The sequence below is a fragment of the Notechis scutatus genome, chromosome 4, assembly GCF_049901735.1.
Source record: "Notechis scutatus isolate UNSWTSFEM ecotype Mainland chromosome 4, rNotScu1.2, whole genome shotgun sequence".
In the NCBI taxonomy this organism is placed as follows: Eukaryota; Metazoa; Chordata; class Lepidosauria; order Squamata; family Elapidae; genus Notechis; species Notechis scutatus.
The window spans coordinates 26742293-26763154 of NC_142012.1; the positions used below are offsets into that span (position 1 = coordinate 26742293).

General features: G+C 40.9%; 1 protein-coding gene across 2 annotated transcripts in view; it reads left to right on the forward strand.

The window, feature by feature from the left end:
• Positions 1–20601, forward strand: part of UGT8 (UDP glycosyltransferase 8) — a 71615-nt gene extending 51014 nt beyond the window's left edge. For both annotated transcript variants that reach the window (XM_026668634.2, XM_087962996.1), the window contains exons 3-6: positions 4582–4724; positions 10572–10648; positions 17319–17538; positions 18400–20601. In XM_026668634.2, coding sequence (XP_026524419.1) covers positions 4582–4724; positions 10572–10648; positions 17319–17538; positions 18400–18763 — 804 coding nt within the window. In that variant the 3' untranslated portion in view covers positions 18764–20601. The remainder of the gene's footprint in view (positions 1–4581; positions 4725–10571; positions 10649–17318; positions 17539–18399) is intronic.
• The last annotated feature ends 261 nt before the right edge of the window (positions 20602–20862 follow it).

The window sequence follows — 20862 nt, forward strand, 5'->3', positions numbered from 1 at the left end:
CAATGTGATGTGAGTTGCACTGAGAAAAAGTGACTGTCTCATTTGATGCTTAAGGCAGAATTAGAATTCACCAACTCCTGTTTTCTAGCCTGATGCCTTAACCATTTCATCCAACTATTCATTCTCCATTTTATATAGGAGTCCCAGCTCGTTAGAACAAAGCAAATTATAGGACTATTTGGTGCATTGATAAATATTTCTCTGGGAAGATGTTCTGAGCACCTGACACTTTAGATATCTCGGAAACCTCACTTAAACCTATTTGATAATTTTGTGTTCTGATATTGCTGAGTTCTGCTGAAACTAGTCCATGTCTCAACATTTTCTAAGTCTGTTTCATGCAGTGGCTTGGTAAGAGGTCTTAATTTTGCCAAATCATTTATATTTTTGAGCCAGCAACTGGGAATGATGCATCTGGGTATAATAATGTATGAGGCCCATAAACTCCAAAAGTGGAAGGTCATATTAAGGCTAAAAAATATCAGTTACAAGATTTCTTCTGTTTATAGCAATTGCCATTTTCAGTGCTCACACTGTTGCAACCCACAATTCCTATGTCCCCACCCCTCATCCCTCTGCTTCTGTTGTCTATGCCTAGCCCTCAAGTGTAAAACCTAAGAGGGTTTCCTAAGTAGATTATAATTTATTGAATCAGTCTTAGAAGGTGAAGTATTCATCACGATACTGTTTTTTGACTAATGGAAAACAGAAGTGGATCTTTGGTGAGCTAAAATTACTCCATAATTTCCTTTTCAGATATTGCTTAGCAATGGGGATTTTTTTCCATGAGACCCACAGTCCTCCTAGTTATCAGGAATGCCACTAATCCTGTTCATCATCATAGGCTCTGCCAGCAGAATTTCTGGCAATTCTACCCATGAATCATGAGAAAACCGAGCATTAAAATGGTTCTGGTCAGGCTGTCTGATCCGTGCCATTCCAAGATTCCAGTTATAGCAATAGACACATATCAGTGCAGAATCATCATGATACAAATCTCAATATTGCCGTCTAGAGACTTGCTGGATATGATGGTAACAAACTTTGTTTATCTAGAGTTTTGTCTCCAAATGGTGAATTACTTAACTGATAAATTACTGATTAATTAACTAGCTAGATATTAATTATTCTTACAGTTTTGTAGTTGTGTCCTATGATGACATAGCAAGTTTAGGAACTGTAGTTCTGTAATTGGTGTGTTCTGTTTTTCACACTTTCCACATGAGTTCGTCTTTCTGAACTGGTGGTGCATTCTTTCTCAGACTTTGCTGTTTTTTGTTTTGACTATAGATGCATATAATATGAAGTGGGAAGCCTGCAGTTAGAGCATACATACACAAATCCAGTGGAGAAACAATACTAATAACTGGAATTGTTTACAATATTCAGGCTGCTGCATGTATTCAGTCAATCATTCAAGTTTCTCTTTGATAGTTCTATAGTAGTGGCATCAGTGGTGGGATTCAAAATGTTTTACTACCAGTTCTGAGGGCATGGCAGGGGAAGGATACTGTAAAATCCCCATTCCCTCCCCACCCCACCCCACTAACCTGCTTTCCAGCTCCGTTCTCCTGTGCAGGGCATCAAAAGAAGACCCAGATGATCAGCTGGGACTAGGGAGGCAGAGAATAGATGGGGGTGGGGCCAGTCAGAGATGGTATTTGCCGGTTCTCCAAACCACTCAAATTTCCGCTACCGGTTCTCCAGAACTGGTCAAAATCTGCTCAATATCACCTTTGAGTGGCGTGCATAAACCAGTAGAGTGGCATGAAATTGCCCTCTTTACTCAACCTCTTTCTGAGGCTGTGGGATTGGTGTGTGTGGCCTCATATCTCTTTCTTATGGGTAGTCATCTTACAGAGAAAGACAGTGTGCTGGCATATGTTCCTAGCTGCATGAATTAATTACAATAATTTGTTCTTGATAGCCTCTTTTGTAGATGGGGTATTCAAGAAATAAATATTTTGCATTCCATGGCAACCTTGACTGTGTTCAATATTTCAGTGGATGGTGGCATGGTCTCAATTCATTTGCAGACACCAGTGTCTCTGGTTATGTTGCAGCTTGATTGCAAAGCTGGTCAAAAAATTATTTAAGATGATACCATATTCTCATAACTCTCTGCTAGGTTTGCTGAACTTTAAGTATCCAAATATAGCTTTGTATCATGGACATTCATATTTCACTTTGGTAAGATATTTCTGTCGGTCTCCCATGATCAAGCTAAAGGCATAAACTGAGACCATTCAGAACTTTTTCCATGAAAGTGATTATATTACTAATTATTGATTAATAACATGTATACAGCCCAACTTGCAATGACTCTGGATGGCTTACAACAGTCAGATAAATTATAATAAACAATAAAAGATAAATATAAAAGATACCCAGCATAATAAAACACTGTATCTTACTTCCCCTTTCCCCGGGGAAAGAGCCAGCTCTTTTCAATTCTGATGGCAAGCACCGTTATTTGCATCCCATTGGACACATTGCTGGTTGCTTGCCATTAGTCTTTAAATAGTTAAATAGTTTCTGTATATGTGAATCCTTCAGTTAATCTAGGACGAAATTTATCACTGGTTCTGTTTTTATTTTCAATGCCCTTTAAGCACTTGACCATGGGTTCATACCTCTTGATTGCTTGGAAAATAGTCTCTTAGTGGTTTTCACATCAGCTTAACAGAACAGTAGATTATATTTATTGATAAACTTACATTGCATTTAGTTCTCCTTTGACATAGTGCCTTTTTATTATTAAGGTAGTCTTGAGCTTTCATTTGTGCAGGATCAAATTCTACCTAATTTCTTCCTTAAGCCCTCTACAACTCAGATGAAATATGTTAGATCTGCTGTTCATTCTGGAAGGATGGGATTCCCTAAACAATGCAAGTAGCTGTCAAAATTCTGGTTACTACCGTGTTTCTCATAAAATAAGGTCGGGTCTATATTTTTTTGAGCCCGAAAAACGGCTAGGCCGTCTTTCGGGGTGATTTAATTCCCCTTGCATCCTCATCTAGAGCGCCCGCGGGCAGCCTCGCCACCAGCCACTCCTAACGGGTGATCATGGCAAAGCGCAGAGAGCTCCCTACTGCCACCAAACACCTTTGCTACAGACCCAAGACCTTTGGCACCCGCTGCTGTTGCTTTCCCTTCTGCCCATTCCGCCGCCACGTTTGGAGCTGCCGCTTCCGTGTTTGGAGTGCTGCTGCCATTTGGAGTGCTGCCGCCATTTGGAGCACCACCGTCACGTTTGGAGCTGCCACTTCCGCGTTTGGAGCTGCAGTCATGTTTGGAGCGGCGGTGGCACTCCAAATGGCGGTGGTGCTCCAAACAGCGGCAGTGCTCCAAACGCGGAAGCGGCAGCTCCAAACGCGGCAGCAGCTCCAAATGCGGACATGGCAACTCCAAACAGCGGCAGTGCTCCAAACAGCGGTGGTGTTCCAAACACGGAAGCGGCAGCTCCAAACAGCAGCGGTGCTCCAAACAGCGGCAGTGCTCCAAACATGGAAGTGGCAGCTCCAAACGCAGCAGCGGCATGGGCAGAAGGGAAATCAACAGTGGCGGGCGCTGAAGGTCTTGGGTCTGCAACAAAGGTTCTTGGCAGGAGTAGGAGCTCTCTGCGCTCTGCCATGATCGTCCATTAGGAGCAGCTGGTGGCGAGGAATTGCTACTCACGGGGCGCTCCTAACGGCAAGTCTCCCCACCCTTCCCCCATTTTGCTTGTTTTAAAATAGGCCTAAATTTGGGGGGAGGGGCTTAATTTCATTTTATGCCTGGAAAACATGCTGGGTCTTCCTATTGGGGGAGGTCGTATTGTTGGAGAAACACGGTAATAGACTCTGTTATTATCTGAAAATACATCCCTAGCACTTGGATATCTGCACACATTAGACAGATCAATCATTAATAATTGTTTCAATGCCACGTGTGCCATTGTGGGATATTTCACACATAGCAGTCTGAAGAAAACTTTTTACTTTTATTAGCCATTTCTGTCTAAACAACAAATTCCACTTTGCAATCTTTGGGCATATGATGTTATCCCTTAGTATTTTCCAGATTTCACCCACTTTTAGGTAACATTTCTAGTTCATTACCCTTACATCTGAATCAGATATCACACTGAAGGATACTTGACTCTAATTGAAATTTTTTAAGTCACCTGTGAATTCATACAATCTACCTCTTTTTCAAGGGACAGTAGTTCAGTGTCAGCCCTCAAGGTTTTAATTAGGTGAAAACCGTGGAAACCTTCAGAGTCGGTTTTCACCAGATCTGTGCCAATATGATATATCCAATAAAGCTATTCTTTGAGGAATCCACTTACCTCGGAGTTTCGCTTACTATGGATCTATTATTTGGAACCCTGACATTTAGCTTTAATAATACATTTATTTTCTTAAACTGTCCGAGTCAAGCCACTTTGAGCATAGGATAAGAGCATCTTAAATAGTAATTGGGCTATTTATTGATTGATGAATCTTCAATTAAATACTATGTTATTGTTATGACATCATACTTTTATTGGATGTATTTACAATAGTAAGTTTGCTGATAGCAAGCCTATTATTTCCATAGGAACTGCAAACATGGGTGAATGGTGCTACTGAAAATGGCTTTGTCCTTGTATCATTTGGAGCTGGAGTGAAATACTTACATGAAGATATAGCTGATAAATTGGCACGTGCTCTGGCTAGACTTCCTCAAAGAGTAATTTGGAGGTAAGTTATATTACTGTCATTATTTAATTTATAAATAAAATAGGATTGATGAATGTTTTTGTTTTATGGAAACCTGTGGATCCGAGAGTAAAGTATCTATTCCTTTTCTCATTTTTACATAAAAGTTTCTGTCTGGTTCTGGAAAAACTTTCACAATTTCAGATATTTTGTTTCAATTTCAAAAACAGCAGTGAAATCTTGGGTGAGATGCAGTACTTGTCCATTCCATCAGGTTAGAGTCAGTAAGAGGCAGGGGAGCTATTGGCTGGTTTTGCTTCATGTAGCAGTCTAACCAAAAGATTATGTTGCTGGATCTTATGAATGCCTAGTGCATTTGCTGAGTGTGAGGGTGTACTTATTGTTAAATGTTCTTTCCAAATGGAAAAACTTCTATGTCGTAATCCAGGTCAGTCAATATATGGTGACATTTGGGTGTTTCTGGTCAAATTGTACAGTTCGTTTAATCTCTTTAAGTAAATAGAAATTGATATAATATAATGAAAGGTTAAACAAAATGTATTTCTGAAAATGTAATGTGTATATATCATTTAGGTGTGCCTGTTAACATTCAGAATTAAAAATCAGTGTATATAAAGCAGGTATCTGAAATGGACTGCCTTTGCAGCTGACTCAGCACTATGTTTGTTTTAGTGCAAAGTTGTTAATCTTCTACTGGTGCCTTATCATTGTGGGGGTATTATTAGAAGTGATTAAGGAGTAGTGCCAGGACTGCATGTCAGGAGTATAATTCATATTTACCATGAAAACTATCCCAGCTGCTGAAGTTGAACTAAAGTATGTATGCCTTTGTCTCAACAAAGGCAATCTTTGTTTGAATCTTTGTTTGAAAAGTAATAGACTTCTATAACACGAGTAGGCAAGCTATTCTGTTTTATAGTTCACACAATCAGGAAATTCCTATTAATTTCAAATTAGGATATATCTCTTTAAAGCTTCCACTTATTGTTTTTTGTCCTATCCTCAGGCACTGTGGAAAATAAATCCATATTCTCCTCCATGTGACAGTTATTCAACTATAGAAAAACTATATCATATCTCCCATTAGCTTCTTGTTTTTATGCTAAACCAGTAATGGTGAACCTTTTATGCTAACTTGACTGTGCTGATGTGACATTCTCCCCTTCCCAGCGAAAGGGATACAATTCTCCATCTCCCTTCTATCTAGGCCACTCTGAACAACAGCACTCAGCAGCAACACCAAGGTTGGGCCTAAAGCAGAGGCCCTGGACTCGATTTCAATCCTAGCACACACACCCTAGGGCAGGGGTGTCCAACCTTGGCAACTTTAAGACTTGTGGACTTCAACTCCCAGAATTCCTCAGCCAGCAAAGCTGGCTGAGGAATTCTGGGAGTTGAAGTCCACAAGTCTTAAAGTTGCCAAGGTTGGACACCCCTGCCCTAGGCCGTTGAAAAGCACCACCTCACACTTTTCTCCGAGGTATGAGAGCCCCAGTGGTGCAGCACTCCCTAGGATCTGCAGCACGCCACTTAACTTTCAGGTGATGTTCTTTTTCTGTTCACCGATTCCTGTGCTACTCAGGGCTGTTCCATGTTGCACAAGGCCTTTGTTCTTGAGGCAGCTTCAGAGAATACTCACATTACTTTACCTCTTGCTTGTCTTCAACACCATCAGCTATAGTATACTTCTTTGCAGGGGTTAGGGATGGGCGGCACTGTATATTTCACTGTTTTTCTTCCTTCCTTGGTGGTTGGTTCCGGTAGTGTTGATCAGGAGTGAGAAATCCACCCCTAGCCCTGTTTTGTGGGGCTCTGCAGAGTTCAGTTGTTCTGTTTAACATTTACATGAAGTTGCTGTGGGTGAGTTCATCTGTTGCCATGGAGCGAGGTTTTAGTACATTGCTGATATCCATATGTACATTTCCGCATCTGGTGAATTAAGTGATGCTATTGAGGTCCTTTTTTGATGTTTGGAAGCTGTGGGAGTTTGAATGGGTAATATCAAACTTCAGCTCAACCCTAGCAACACTGAATGGCTATAGGTTTGGAGACTTCCAGGGTTTCAGAAATTACCCTCCTTAGTTCTATTTTTGCTTTTGTTTTGTTTTTTTTTGTCCTATAATGACACTGAATCTGGATGTGCAACTAGTACAGGGGCATTAGTAGATAACTTTTAGAATGTTGTGCTTGGTTTGGGGTAAGTTGTGCTTGAAGCTGTGACAGAGTCCCTGGAGATCATTAACCAAACAGTGGGAATTATCTGGCCTGAACTAGTAACAACTTTGGTTGGTCAGTCTGGTGGCTTGGGGAGGCAGTGTATGTGACATGAGAATCCTTTTCTCTTACCTGCTGAGGTGGGCCTGGAGGATTGGAGCTGCTAGTGAAGGCAGCTGGGTTGTACTGATGGCGGTTGGTGCTGATAATTGTGGTAACAGAGGCACCAGCCAAGACACCAGGGAAAAGAAATGAGATGGTGGTCATCTGAAAAAGCTGGGAGGCATTCAGAGGCTTTGCTCCCCAGATTACCAGGTGTGAGACATTATTAGGTTGGTCATTAATAGGGACCAGTTAAGACTGATGCTTGTGTACCAGCCTTCCTGCTATATAGCAACTTTCTTGCTTAAGCTTTTCAACTCCATGATTGGGCTAAAAGAAAGATTGCCCAGATTTATAGTTTGGCATACTTCAATCCTGTCTTCTCTGGGTATTGGGTCACAGATGATTTGGAAGTTCATAACCATCATAGAAGCCCTGGACCTGTCCCATCATTTAAGGCCAACACAAAACCAACTTGTTTTTTCTTGTGAGAGCAATAGCATAGTGTTCTGAAATTGGGGAAGATATTGTTTTCTTTCCTTCCATAGTCATATCACTCCCTAGTAATCCCCAATTCTTTGATGCCATCACTCTCTGCAGGGAGATTGGACCTATTTGAACAGCTCATCTCAGATGACTAATGGACCCATTTGAGTTCCAGAGATAGTTTGGGGTTATTCCATAAAGTCTAGTACTTGATTCCCCAAAAGTTGGTAACTTCAGCTTTGTATCATATCATACCTGAGCAGCCCTTCCATACCCATTGCAGTTCTCCATGTTATACAGAAGAAGGAAAGAAAGAATTTTAAAAAGCTAATGGATACCTAGAGCCAGCCTTTTGTAAGGTTCTAAAGACCTGCAGATGGGGACTGCAGCCAAGAAATTAAAAGACACTTGCTCCTGGGGAGGAAAGCTATGGTAAATCTAGACAGCATACTAAAAAGTAGGGACATCACCCTGCCAACAAAAGTATATATAGTCAAGGCTATGGTTTTCCCAGTTGCAATGTATGGCTGTGAAAGTTGGATCATAAGAAAAGCAGAGACATCACCCTGCCAACAAAAGTATATGTAGTCAAGGCTATGGTTTTCCCAGTTGCAATGTATGGCTGTGAAAGTTGGATCATAAGAAAGGCTGAGTGCCAAAGAATTGAGGCCTTTGAACTATGGTGCTGGAGGAGACTCCTGCGAGTCCTTTGGACTGCAAGGAGATCAAACAGGTCAGTCCTAGAGATCAACCCTGACTGCTCTTTAGAAGGCCAGATCCTGAAGATGAAACTCAAATAGTCAAATACTTTGGCCACCTAATAAGAAGGAAGGACTCACTGGAGAAGAGCCTAATGCTGGGAACGGTTGATGGCAATAGAAGAAGGGGACGACAGAGAATGAGGTGACTGGATGGAGTCACTGAAGCAGTAGGCATGGATTCCAGAAGATGGTAGAGGACAGGAAAGTCTGGAGAAATGTTGTCCAGGGGGTTGTGATGGGTCAGATGAGATTTTGCAACTAACAACAACAAAAAGACCTGGCTATGTACATGAGCCTGGAATCCCGAAACTGTTAGGGGCTTCGGTACCTGTTGCAGTGTTTATTTTTTATATTATTGAGCTAATTCTCAATTGCCTATATATATAATTTGTAACTTTTTGTGTGTTTATGGTTTTAATTGTTTTGATATTGTTCGCTGTCCAAAGTCAATGGATTGCGATGAATAAATGTATACCTGAAATAAGCCTGTTGTCACGCAGCTGCTATGGGTACCAACTGCCCACAATCAATATGCCAAAAAAAGAGGCCTGTTGCTCTTTCCTTCTCCCCACTCCCATGTTGTCTCCCAGTATGGAGGATCCAAAAAATATCCCAGTATTTTGCTTTATTTTCTCTTCATTGCACTGTAAATAAAATTAAGCGAATTCTTCAATGCATTACACTACCTTATTCAGTCTAGTGTATTTTCTATTACAATATGGTGTGTAACCTCCTGAAACTAATTTTTAAGACTTACTCACTTACTCAGTATATTTATTGTACCTATGGGATTACGGCAGGGGTGGGATTCAGTTTTCTTAACAACCGGTTATGTGGGTGTGGCTTGGTTGGTGAGTGTGGCTTGGTGGTCATGTGACTGGGTGGGCATGGCCAACTCGACATCACTCATGTCAAGGGGCACTTCTCCTCGCCTGGCCTCTCATGACAGTGGGATGCTGCAACGGTCATAAGTGTGAAAAATGGTCATAAGTCACTTTTTTCAGTGCCATTGTAACTTTGAATGGTCACTAAATGAACTGTTGTAAGTCAAGGATTACCTGTACAAAAATACAAAAAGCTTCTTTGCTTGCAAAAAGCTGCCCTAAATACCAATCATTAGATTAAAAATACAAAATAGTTAAAATGCAGTGATAACTATCAAGCAGCCATCTCTTGCTCATAAAGTGAAACCCTTCAGCAGAGAGGTCATTTAAGCTCTCCAGAAAAAGCACACCCAGGAAAAGCAATCCTTAGATCCATTTGCACCACTTAAAGATACCAGCTGTTCTCATTCACCTCACGAGATATCCTAAGGAAATCATCCAGATTTAAGGAAAGGTCACATGCTCCCCAGAAATGCAGTAAAAAAAAAAATCAGTGCCAAGCTTGCATCCTGCCTCTTGGAAGTACACCCCAAAAGGACAGTACCAGATACCACTAAAGCAGTGAAGGAACACCCCCTCCCCAGATAAAAAAAGAAACCATGAGGCAGGAAAAAATTCAAACACAATAAAAATAATTAAATCACAACAGTAGCTGTTGCTTCTTGAAGCTGAATAGGGGAAATTATCCCATTAATAAACACAGGATTAAACATCACCAAGCACAGAATTAACCTTCATCAAAAACCAGTTTTAGACCAAAACTCAGAAAGGGTATGTAAACTCACGTTTGAATGTCAATCTTTCTCGCTAGCCAAGAAGCCTTGCTGAATGTCACTCATCTTGGTTCCCTATCACTAAAAGCTTTGCTTCATTATTCAGTTATTCAAAGTGCTGATTGTCCAGGGAAATATTTCCTCCCAACAGCAGTGTAAAAATCTTAAAACAACCCTTCCCTTTAAGAAAGCGAAGCCTCAGAAGCTCCGGAGACAGGAAGTCTAGGCGTTCTGGCAAGAATGTAATAAAGGGTGGAAAAAAGCAAAAGGGGATTGCTTCTAACTACCGGTTCTCTGAACTGCTTAGAAAGTTAACAAAGAGTTCTATAGAACTGGTCAGAACCAGTAGAATCCCACCCCTGGATTACGGTGTGTGTATGTGTAGATAGATAGATAGATAGATAGATAGATAGATAGATAGATAGATAGATAGATAGATGGATGGATGGATGGATGGATGGATAGATAGATAGATAGATAGATAGATAGATAGATAGATAGATAGATATCTGTATGGATATATTTAATATTTAATTTCATATTGATTTATTTTATTTTTATTGATAATTTGAATGTTAAAAACTAACAATACATTAATGTATTCTTTTTCAAATGTAGTTTTAAGTTTCCATTTCTTTTGTATTTTAGATTTTCAGGTAAAAATCCCAGGAATTTAGGTAACAATACAAAACTTATAGAGTGGTTACCACAAAATGATTTATTAGGTAAGTATTGTAGGAAGTTATCATTTAAAATTAATCTCTTGTGCCTTATTTGTTTTTTTAATACTAGACTTACAGGTAGCCCTTGATGTACGATTACAATTGAACCCCAAATTTCTGTTGCAAAGCAAGAGAGTTGTTAAGTGAGTTCTGCCCATTTTATTACCTTTCTTGCCACAGTTGTTAAATGAATCACTGCATTGGTCAAGTTAGTAACACATTTAAGGGAATCTGGCTTCCCCACTGACTTTGCTTGTCAGAAGATCACAAAAGAGGATTACATGATCCCAGGACACTGCAGCTGACATACATATAAACCAGTTGTCAGGCATTCGGATTTTGATCATATGACCCTAGGAATGCTACAACGGTCGTAAATGTGAAAAGTGGCCATAAGTCACTTTTTTCAGTGCCATTGTAACTTTGAACAGTCATTAAATGGTTGTAAGGCAAGGACTACCTGTATTTGTAATCTATATCTGTATAGGAACATTGTTAACATGGATAATTAGATAGTGGAACAGTTTTTTTGTATCAAGATCCACATTCCCTCAGAGGTAATGTGTGAGGCATATGGAAATGAGATCACGAATGTCTTGAGCAGGTTGTTACAGACTAAACTATACTACTTAGTAATAAACACAAATTACATGTGAAATACTGTATCAATTGAACATTCATAAGACCTATAGATTTATATGTGGTATATTCATACTGAAGTACAGGTAGTCTTTATTTAGAACAGCCTGAGATAGTGAACTGTTTGCAAATTTGACAGCAACAAGGGGATCATTTTCTGACCAATGCACATATTTACAACAACAATAGCCTTCAGTGTAAAACCGATTAAGAGCTAGTCAATTTCCCAGCAGCAGCATGAGTTTTCTAATCAACTAATTAAGAACACAGAGTATAGCTTGGTTAAGCAATCTCCACCTTGGGAGAGTGCAAAGAAAGGGTCAGGCACAAGACATTGTATGAGAAAACTTTGTCTGAATAAAATGGCAACAATCAGCAATTTTTCAGCTTCTCTCCCTCTCTAAATTACACGATTCTCTTAGAAACTGAGATTTAGTGACCTTTGTGCCAGAATTAACTGCAATCACTGAATGAGAACTGCCTGCATAATAGGAGAACTATCTATTCTCTACGCTGCTACGAGAGTCCAGGAATGGGTAAGGTTCTTCCCTCTTATATCATTGAGCTGAGTCTGCCAAAGGTATAAAAAGCCAGTCCCTACTGCTGGCCCCCAGCTTTTTGACTCAGCTCCTTGATCGTCAAGAGCAATGTGTCTCTGGAGCTCTGCTAGTATACACAGCAGCAAACCCAAAATCGAAAGGAGAAAGGAAAAGAAATAACAACAGCACAGCTCCCGGGGACCCGGTGGAGCTGTACCATCAAGGAGAGCGGGGATCCACTTTCCTTCAGCATCAAGACTTTGGCGCTGGGGCTCTGGCCCAAAAAAACTGTGGGTAGTGGCTGGGAGCGTCGGCAGAAGCCTCCCATGCAGTTTCTCTTTGGTGCACAGCTGACATTCGGAGCTCTAGTTTCAGCACCTCTCAGCTGTGCGATTTAATCAGTAGTTCTGCTGGGCTCGTAGAGCGTTTTTCATGATGATTTCAGTCAGCCTCAGAACATGTGGCAGTCGGCCATTTTAAATCAGGCCTCAGAGTAGCGCTGCTTCTTCGGGCCTCATAGTGGGGAGCCTGTTCACCTGGCCCACACATTAAGGGGACACACTACAGGGGAAGCTTGCAGTGCCTCTAGTGTCAATCCTAGAGAGCAATCTGGCCCAATCTAAACAACTGGGCCCATTGCTCTGAGGTTTCCATGAGGCCATTAAAGAGGAGAAGACATCGAGGCCATTCTGCTAAATGGGAAGCTACAGCTAAGATTAGAGCCAAGGCCTTTGCACCTAAGAAGGCCTTGAAATCCAAACTCAGGGCTGAAGAAAGAAGGCATGCTGCCTTAGAGAAGCAATTTGCCAAGAACCTGGAGCAGATGAGAGGGAAGAGCCAACCATTGCTTCAATCAGGGGATTTACAGGCTGGCCCAGAGGCTGTTTCTAGAGCTGGAGAGGCAGAAACAAGTTCTACAAGTCATCTGCAGGCATAATCCCCAGAGAGAGCAGATGAGGCTTTTTTCATTCAAGACTTCCAGTGAATCAACAGGGGCTAGGATTCTGTTCCCGGCTCTTTGTGATCCCAAAGGCCTTGGGGTGGTGGAGATCAATTCTCTACCTGAAGTCCTTGAACAAGTTCATTGCCTACAGGCGCTTCAAGATGCAGTCCCTCCACACTATTCTGGAGAGCGTTCGGGAGGGCAACCTCCTCTCTTCCATAGACCTCATGGAGGCATACCTCCATGTCCCAATCTGGCCTCCTCATTGCCAGTTCCTTCGATTTTGCTACAACAATAAGCACTAACCAATACTGGGCCTTCCATTGGCCTTTCATTGGCCCCCAGGCTCTTTACCAAGATTCTGGCAGCATTGGCGGTGTTCCTTCACGTCCTACCTGTTAGGGTCCTATGTTACCTAGATGATATCCTGATTCAGTTATCTTTTACCCACTCCGCCAAACACGACCTTCAGACCATGATGCCGCTCCTGCAGGAACTTGGGTTTTCCATAAACTTCAACAAGAGTCATCTTCTACTGACTACCCATCTCCTACACCGAGGGGCGATCATCGACATGACTCTCTGCAAGGTTTTCCTTTCCCCGGATAGCCAAGAGAATCTGAACAACTTGATAAACTGGAGTCAACAGCAGCACACAGTTCCCCTGTCTCTTCCATCACAACTCCTAGGAAAGATTATTTCCTGTATCGGTATTGTGCCGTGCCCGAACTCTGCAATGGTTCCTGCTGCTTTTTCAACAGGCGGGAACCAGCCACTATTCCATCAGAGTCCAAGTTCCTCCACAGGTCCTCCGTTCTTTCCAGTGATGGCAGTCCCAGGCCAGCAGGAAAGGCCATTTTTTCAAGGAACAAGACAGGATCATGATCATGACAGATGGCAATCTTTATGGCTGGGAGGCACATCTGCAAAGCGAGATAGCTCAGGGTCATTGGTCCCAGACAGACAGGTCTAGCCTCATCAATTGGCTCGAACTCAAGGCTATCTTCCTGGCTTTGAGACACTTCCAGGACAAGATGACAGGGTCTCACATGTTGATTATGACAGACAACGTGGCCGCCAAGGCCCATGTCAACAGACAAGGTGGGACCCAATCCCAATCCTTGATGCGAGAGGCCGAATGTCTGGGGCGGGGGGCGGAGAGACACCTTCTGTCCCTCGGGGCAGACCCCATCTCGGGGTCGACAACATCCAGGGCGACTGGTTGAGTCAGACCAATGTCAACCACTCGGAGTGGAGCCTTCATCCATCCCTTTTCCAGGAACTGTCTGACAGATTTGGTTTCCCAGTGGTAGACCTATTCCCCAGAATGCGCAGGTAGGCAGTTTATTCACCAGATTTCTTACCCAGGGAGCAGAGGGGACCAATGCACTTCAGAGCAGATAGCCTTCAGGTCTCCTCTACGCCTTTCTCCCTCTTCCTATCATTACGGCTATACTTAGGAAGATATTAGAGGAGAAGGCAGAGCTGGTACTTCTGGTGCCTCATTGGCCCAGACGGCCCTGGTTTGCCGACTGATGAACACCGATCGCTTGACCGTGGAGAATCCCGGCCAGCAGGACTTCCCACAGCCAAGGGGCCTTATTCCACCTGGAACCTCAGTGGTTCCAGTTGGCTGTATGGTGCTTGAGTGGAAATCTCTGAAAGAGACTAATCTACCAAATAAGGAGATTCAAACCATCCAAGCATCTCATAAACCATTGACCAATCGCATCTATGATGCTATTGGAGAACTTTCTGCAGTTGGTGACCCTGGACCCTACATCAGCATCTGTCTCAGATGTGCTGATATTTTTACAGGAAGGTCTAGATAAAGGGCTCTCACCAAACACAGTCCGCAGACAGGTTACGGCCTTGTCCTCAGTATTGTTGTGGGATAATTATACCTCTCTACTCCACCACTCATCAATGCGCAGGTTTTTGAGGAGAGCCTCAAATCTGCATCCCCCGGTAGTTTATAGATATCCCACTTGGGATCTCCCAAAGGTACTCCAGGCCCTGACAGGACCACCATTCAAGCCTTTAAGATTGGTGGGCCATCATTTTTTGACCCTCATGGTGCCCTTACTATCACATCGACAGGAGGATGTCGGAATTAGCAGCTCTCTCTATGAGACAAGACTTGTGCATCTTCCACAAGAACAGAGTGGTGCTACGCTTAGACCCCATCTTTATTCCAAAGATCAATTCTTGGTTCCACAGGGCATAAGAAATAGTCCTACCGGATTTCTGCCCTAAGCCTCAAGTTAGAACACAAGTGACATACATTGGATGTACGGAGAGCCCTCCGTATTTATGTAAAATGAACTGCTATTTCCATAAAACGGAAGTGATGTTTGTGTCCTTCCAACCAGCTTTTTTAGGGAGCACAGCTTCCCCATCCATGATTGGGCAGATGGATCAGGGCTTGTATTTCCACTGCATACGAGACTCTATCTCTCCCGATTCCCAAGAATCGTACAGCCCACTCTTCTAGGAGTGCAGCCACCTCGGCAGCCTGGGCTACCCAGGCGTCCATTGAGGAGATCTGCCAGACGGCTACCTGGGCGTCGCCTTCTCCATTTATCCAGCACTATCGACTGGACTCCTTCACTTCTGCAGAAGCAGCATTTGGTAGGAGAGTGCTTCAGAAGATTCTTCCAGTGTCGGACTGAGTGGACCATACGTGGACCCTCCCTTGGACATTCAGGCTTTGGTATGTCCCATTCCGGGACTCTCGTTGCAGCGTGGAGGAGAATTGGCATTGGTATATTTACTTAATATACATGCTGCAAGAGAGTCCAGCCCCACCCTGTATTTGTCTGGTCTTGGTTGGGGAAGGGTCTTCTCACTATTTTATTTTCCAGAGACACACTACATCTGTCAAGTTTCTTCTCCTAAAAGCTGGGGAACAGCAGTAGGGGCTGGCTTTTTATACCTTTGGCAGACTCAGCTCAATAACGTAAGAGGGAGGAGTCTTACCCATTCCTGGACTCTCTTGCAGCGTATATAGAAAAGGCACTTCAGGTAAATATACCAACACTCAGGTTATTAAATACTTAAGATGATGTACCCATCTGTCAGCCTCCCGAGTAGACCAGATAAGAAACACAACCAGATGAACTAATTCTATCTTATTGTAGCGCTATATTAACAGAATCTGTTAATATGAAAGTATAAAAGCTCCAGCTGTTACTTTATACAGTCTGATAAATTAAAGCACATCCTTTCTAATTTTCTTTCTCTTCCTGTTATTCAGATGTGGGCATTCTGCTCTCCTTATCTGATCATTTCCTAGACAGCATCTCTTTTCCTCATGAACTAAACTGATTCTCACATGCTATTACATCAGAGGTGTCAAACTCAATTTCATTGAGGGTGGCATCAGGGTAGTCTTTGACCTCGGGGGGGGGCAGGGGGTGTGTGGCCAGCTTGACGTCACTCATGTCGGGGGCACCTGTGGCAGCCCAAGTGCTCTGCCAGTGAAAATGGGGTCCCGAGCTCCGTTTTTGGCTGTGACAGGGTCTCCTGCAATCTAAAAGCAGCCCTCCCGAGCTCCATTTTCGCTGGCAGAGGCACTGTGGCCAGGCCTTTGCTGTTTCCAGGGTGGCCCCGCGGCTAGATCTAAGCATTCCATGGGCCGGATCCAGCCCGGAGGCTTGAGTTTGACACCCGTGCATTAATCACCTAAGAAAGTTTTGTTATCACCCTGGCAATAAAAGTTGTTGAGTACTATACAGTATATATTTAAGTTTATATATACGTTAGTTACAGATTCTGTCTTTCCTCCAGAAATTCAACGCAGTTTATATACTACTCCATTTAATTTTCCTCCAGAATCATATGAGATAGTTACATCGAGACAGTGACAGGTGAAAAGTAACCTAATGAACCTCCATGGCTGTAGTGGACATGAACCTGGATCTTCTTAATCCTAGCCTAACAAATTAACTTTTGCCATGTACTAATTTTTTTTTAAATAGTTTGCCTACTAACATAAAATCAATCTTTCTGGAGAAATACCATTTAAGGACTCACATTTCTTCTTAAAGTTATTCTCAGGTTTCGATAAATAAAACATCTGATTGTAAAAATACATTCTTTCAGTTTGCATGTAGTATTAATGTAAATTACTGGAATGAAAAATACTTCTTTTGATTGCAAATAAGGCTAACAAGATTGCTAAATTCAGATATATTAATGTTATTTAAGATAATATCTTAAGCAGAATGGGTTTTTTATGCAATATATATTGTTGTCAATTCTATGGTCATTAAGAAAGTGAAGTCATTTTGGGTCAACTTGCGTTTGATCTCATTTGTAGTCTTAACATAATGAGTACAGTTATTTCATTTTCTGTGTCTTATCTATGATAACTGTAGTGAGAAATTCCATGTGTGCTTACCATCTGTAAGAAAAAAAGAGTCAAAGGAATCTGAGTGGGTTTCTTATTCCAGTATTAAATTTAATGCACATGCCAGTTTTAGATGCATGGATTTTGTTTGGTATTGTGATTCAACTTTTCTTTCCTGTACCTTACCTTTTGCTGCTGTAGGTCACTCTAATATTAAGGTCTTCCTTAGTCATGGTGGTCTGAATAGCATTTTTGAAACCTTGTACCATGGTGTTCCTGTGGTGGGAATCCCTCTTTTTGGAGACCATTATGATACCATGACTCGAGTGCAGGCCAAGGGCATGGGTCTACTACTAAACTGGAAGACTCTTACGGAGGATGAGTTATATAATACACTGGTGAAAGTTATTAATGATCCCAGGTAAGAATTGTCTTTTCTTTTTAAAAAAAATTTGCTAAATTTTCAGTAAAATAAAGAACTTAGGGTAATTATGCTGTCCTAACCATCTACCATACAGGTAGTTCTCAACTTACAACAATTTGTTTAATGGAGGTCTGGAATGATGGTGGTATTAGAAAGGATATTTTATGGTTTGTAAAGCACTTTTAACTATCACAAAATGTTGCATCCCCACTTCTGCAATCAAGTGACTTGCAATTAGGGAGCTAAGCAACCTGTTTCTACTTATGGCTGGTCACTAAATCTTCCACGATCATGTGCCATTTGCAATCTTCTCTACCAGCTTTCCCAGAAAGTCAGTGGAAGGTGGCAAGTTGGCGCTGCCTGCTGAGTGGATTTTGGCAGGGGAGAGGCAGAGCAATAAGGAAAGGAGTGTGGGGTGCCTCGGGGGAGTTGAGGAGGCCCTGGGAGGATAGGTGCAGTCAGCTTGGAAGTGTGTCTCCATTCAGGGGCTCGGAATCCTGTCTGGATTTTGGCAGGGAGGAATTTCCGCTCTTGAGCGGAGCCTCCCAGAATCTCCACCTCCCCCCAGGCACCCCATGCTCCTTATCTGAGGTTCTGCCTTCTCAACAACTTGCGGCATTGCTTAATGACAACAAAGTGTGCCGGGATTGCAGTTGCTCAGCAAAGCAGTCAGGAATATCTCATTGAATGACTGCTTTGCTAAACAACCAAGATTCCAGTCCCAACTGGGATCATAAGTTGAGGATTACTTGTGTAATAAATTATGTTTAATTTTGATAAAATAGTATGGGAATGTTAGAATTTAAAATGCAGCAATGTTCTTGTTATTATTATTATTTTTTAATTTTTATTTCATAGCTACAGGCGACAGGCCCGGAAGCTGTCTGAAATCCATAGAGACCAACCAGCTCATCCTGTTAATCGAACAGTCTACTGGATTAATTACATCCTTCGTCACAATGGAGCACAGCATTTACGATCCGCAGTTTACACTGTCTCTTTATATCAGTATTTCTTATTGGATATTGCCTTTGTTGTGCTGCTTTGTACTGCCTTATTCTACTACATTTTGGCCAGGATAGCAAAATTTATTTGCAACCAAAGCAAACATTTTTGGTCCACTGATGAACATATTACTGTCAATGGACATTACCAGAATGGGATACCAAATGGCAAGTATAGAAGAAATGGTCACATTAAACATGAAAAAAAGGTGAAATGAGCCAACTACTCAATGTACATTAGCAACAAATCAGTACTATAGTTAAATTTTATAGCTGTAACATAGTCTAACACCTACTTAAAGTAAAACAATAAACAGTTCTAATGCTCCCCTACAGTATGTAATCTTATGCAATTAAATTCTGCAGAACTAAGAAAAATCTTTAGAAAAATGAAGCACAACCTAAAATACATAAAGTATTTTATTCTTAATACTGATGGAGAAAGGTCATTCTGACACTGAAGTTTTCTAGAAGCCTTAATTCTCTGAAGTAATTCATTAGGTATATTCATGACTGCTCAATTTGTGAATAATATGTGTGTCTCAGAAAAGGAATAGTTTCCTTTTACTTACAAAGATTCTTCCTTTTTTCATGCACATTTATATTTTAGCAAAGAAATCTTGGTTCTATTTATCTAAGGTTTAATTTGTTATCTGACAATGATGTTAACTGAAGTCATCTTTCATAGTGTTCAGTACATAGCAATAAACAAACTGTAGAATTATAATGCAGCCATAAAAATCATATTCTTAAAAGGCATTGAAGAATATGATAACGATACACCATAGTTTTGATATACTACATAACTCTTCCATTTTCTTTCATTTCTTTAAAGAAAAGGAAATTGTACAAGAGTACCATAAGGTGTAATTTTATATTTATGTAAATTTTAGTTCTGTTCCTTTCCTTTCCCTAATTCATCATTTATGCCATAGTAAAGTTGTTCTCTTTCAATAACTACAAGGGCTATGTGGATATAATAAATCGATATAAAAATAAATGAAGCAGAGAAAAAAATATTCTGCACTGGCTCTTTGGAAAAGGATTATTCTTGTCCCTTGAGCAATGCAGAATCAAACCATTTTTGGTTTGTTATAAAGTTGAATGTCTTAACTATTATATTACTACAATTAAGTTTTTGCCCCCAAACCATAATGTTTTAGAGGTTCACTTAGTTCTGTCTATAATCTTTACAGTAATCTGGTCCATGTAATACATGTTATCTAGTTGCCAACATCATTTATTTGAATCTAAAGGAGGTTATCTTTTGGTCAGTTACATTGTTTTTGTAGAGGTTTGATATCATGCATGACATTAAACCTATAAACTAGTTAAACACTGTGCCTCTGCCTATATCCGTAGCATTATTTTTCTGCACAATGCTTTTTCAATCACTGCAACCAAAATAGGTGTCTGTTTTTAAACAGAGAATGGGAATACAGGGCATTACAAATATTAGGATTGTCCCGTTAAACCAGTGTTGGCAACTATAAGTTTATTAAATTTCATTGTCATCCTGTTTACTTGGAATTTGCACTGCACATGTTGTGGGTGTATACTTTATTTATTTGCAGTTTGAAATCCCATGTCTGACAGCATTAGGAATAAAAACAAAAGCAAATCTAAACTGTGTATTCACTAACGTGGGAAAAGTTCTTAAAAACTGTAGACTAAAATCATCTTCATACACAGTGACATGATGCTTCATTACCATCCCATCAGGAGCCTCTATATTATAGCAATAAAGTAGAAACTGCAGATGCATTTCTAAAATTTAGTACAGGCATTTGTACTTTCCAGATACTTGAAGAGTATGGTGTTATTTAATATGCCTATAGCTTTATCTTTTTACAATCCTATCAATATGTGGCAACTGAGGGAACACAAAGAGGCAATGAGTGGTGGGAGAATGACAGAGCCTAGAGTGTATGAATGAGTTAGTTTTAATGTTTTTGTATTGAAGAAAGTATACAAAAATTGACCGGATGATTAAGAATAATTTAATCTCCACTGTGATAAAATTTAAGCAATAAACATGGATTTAATACAGAAAAAAGTTGTTGAAAGTATATCTTTATTCAAATATATTGTTGTATGTGTAATTAGAGCTGCACGTACTGTCTGTATATATGAATAATATATATTGTCCTAGACTTTTTCTCAGAAAATGAGAGAAGGGGTGTATACTTGTTTAGTATATGCATTCAGTGTCATTTTATGAAATATTTAATGTATTTAACAATTTGCCAGAAACATTTTCAAGTAACCTCTGTGGTTATCACCCATATTGCTCTCTTCCTTAGCCCCATTCCAATGA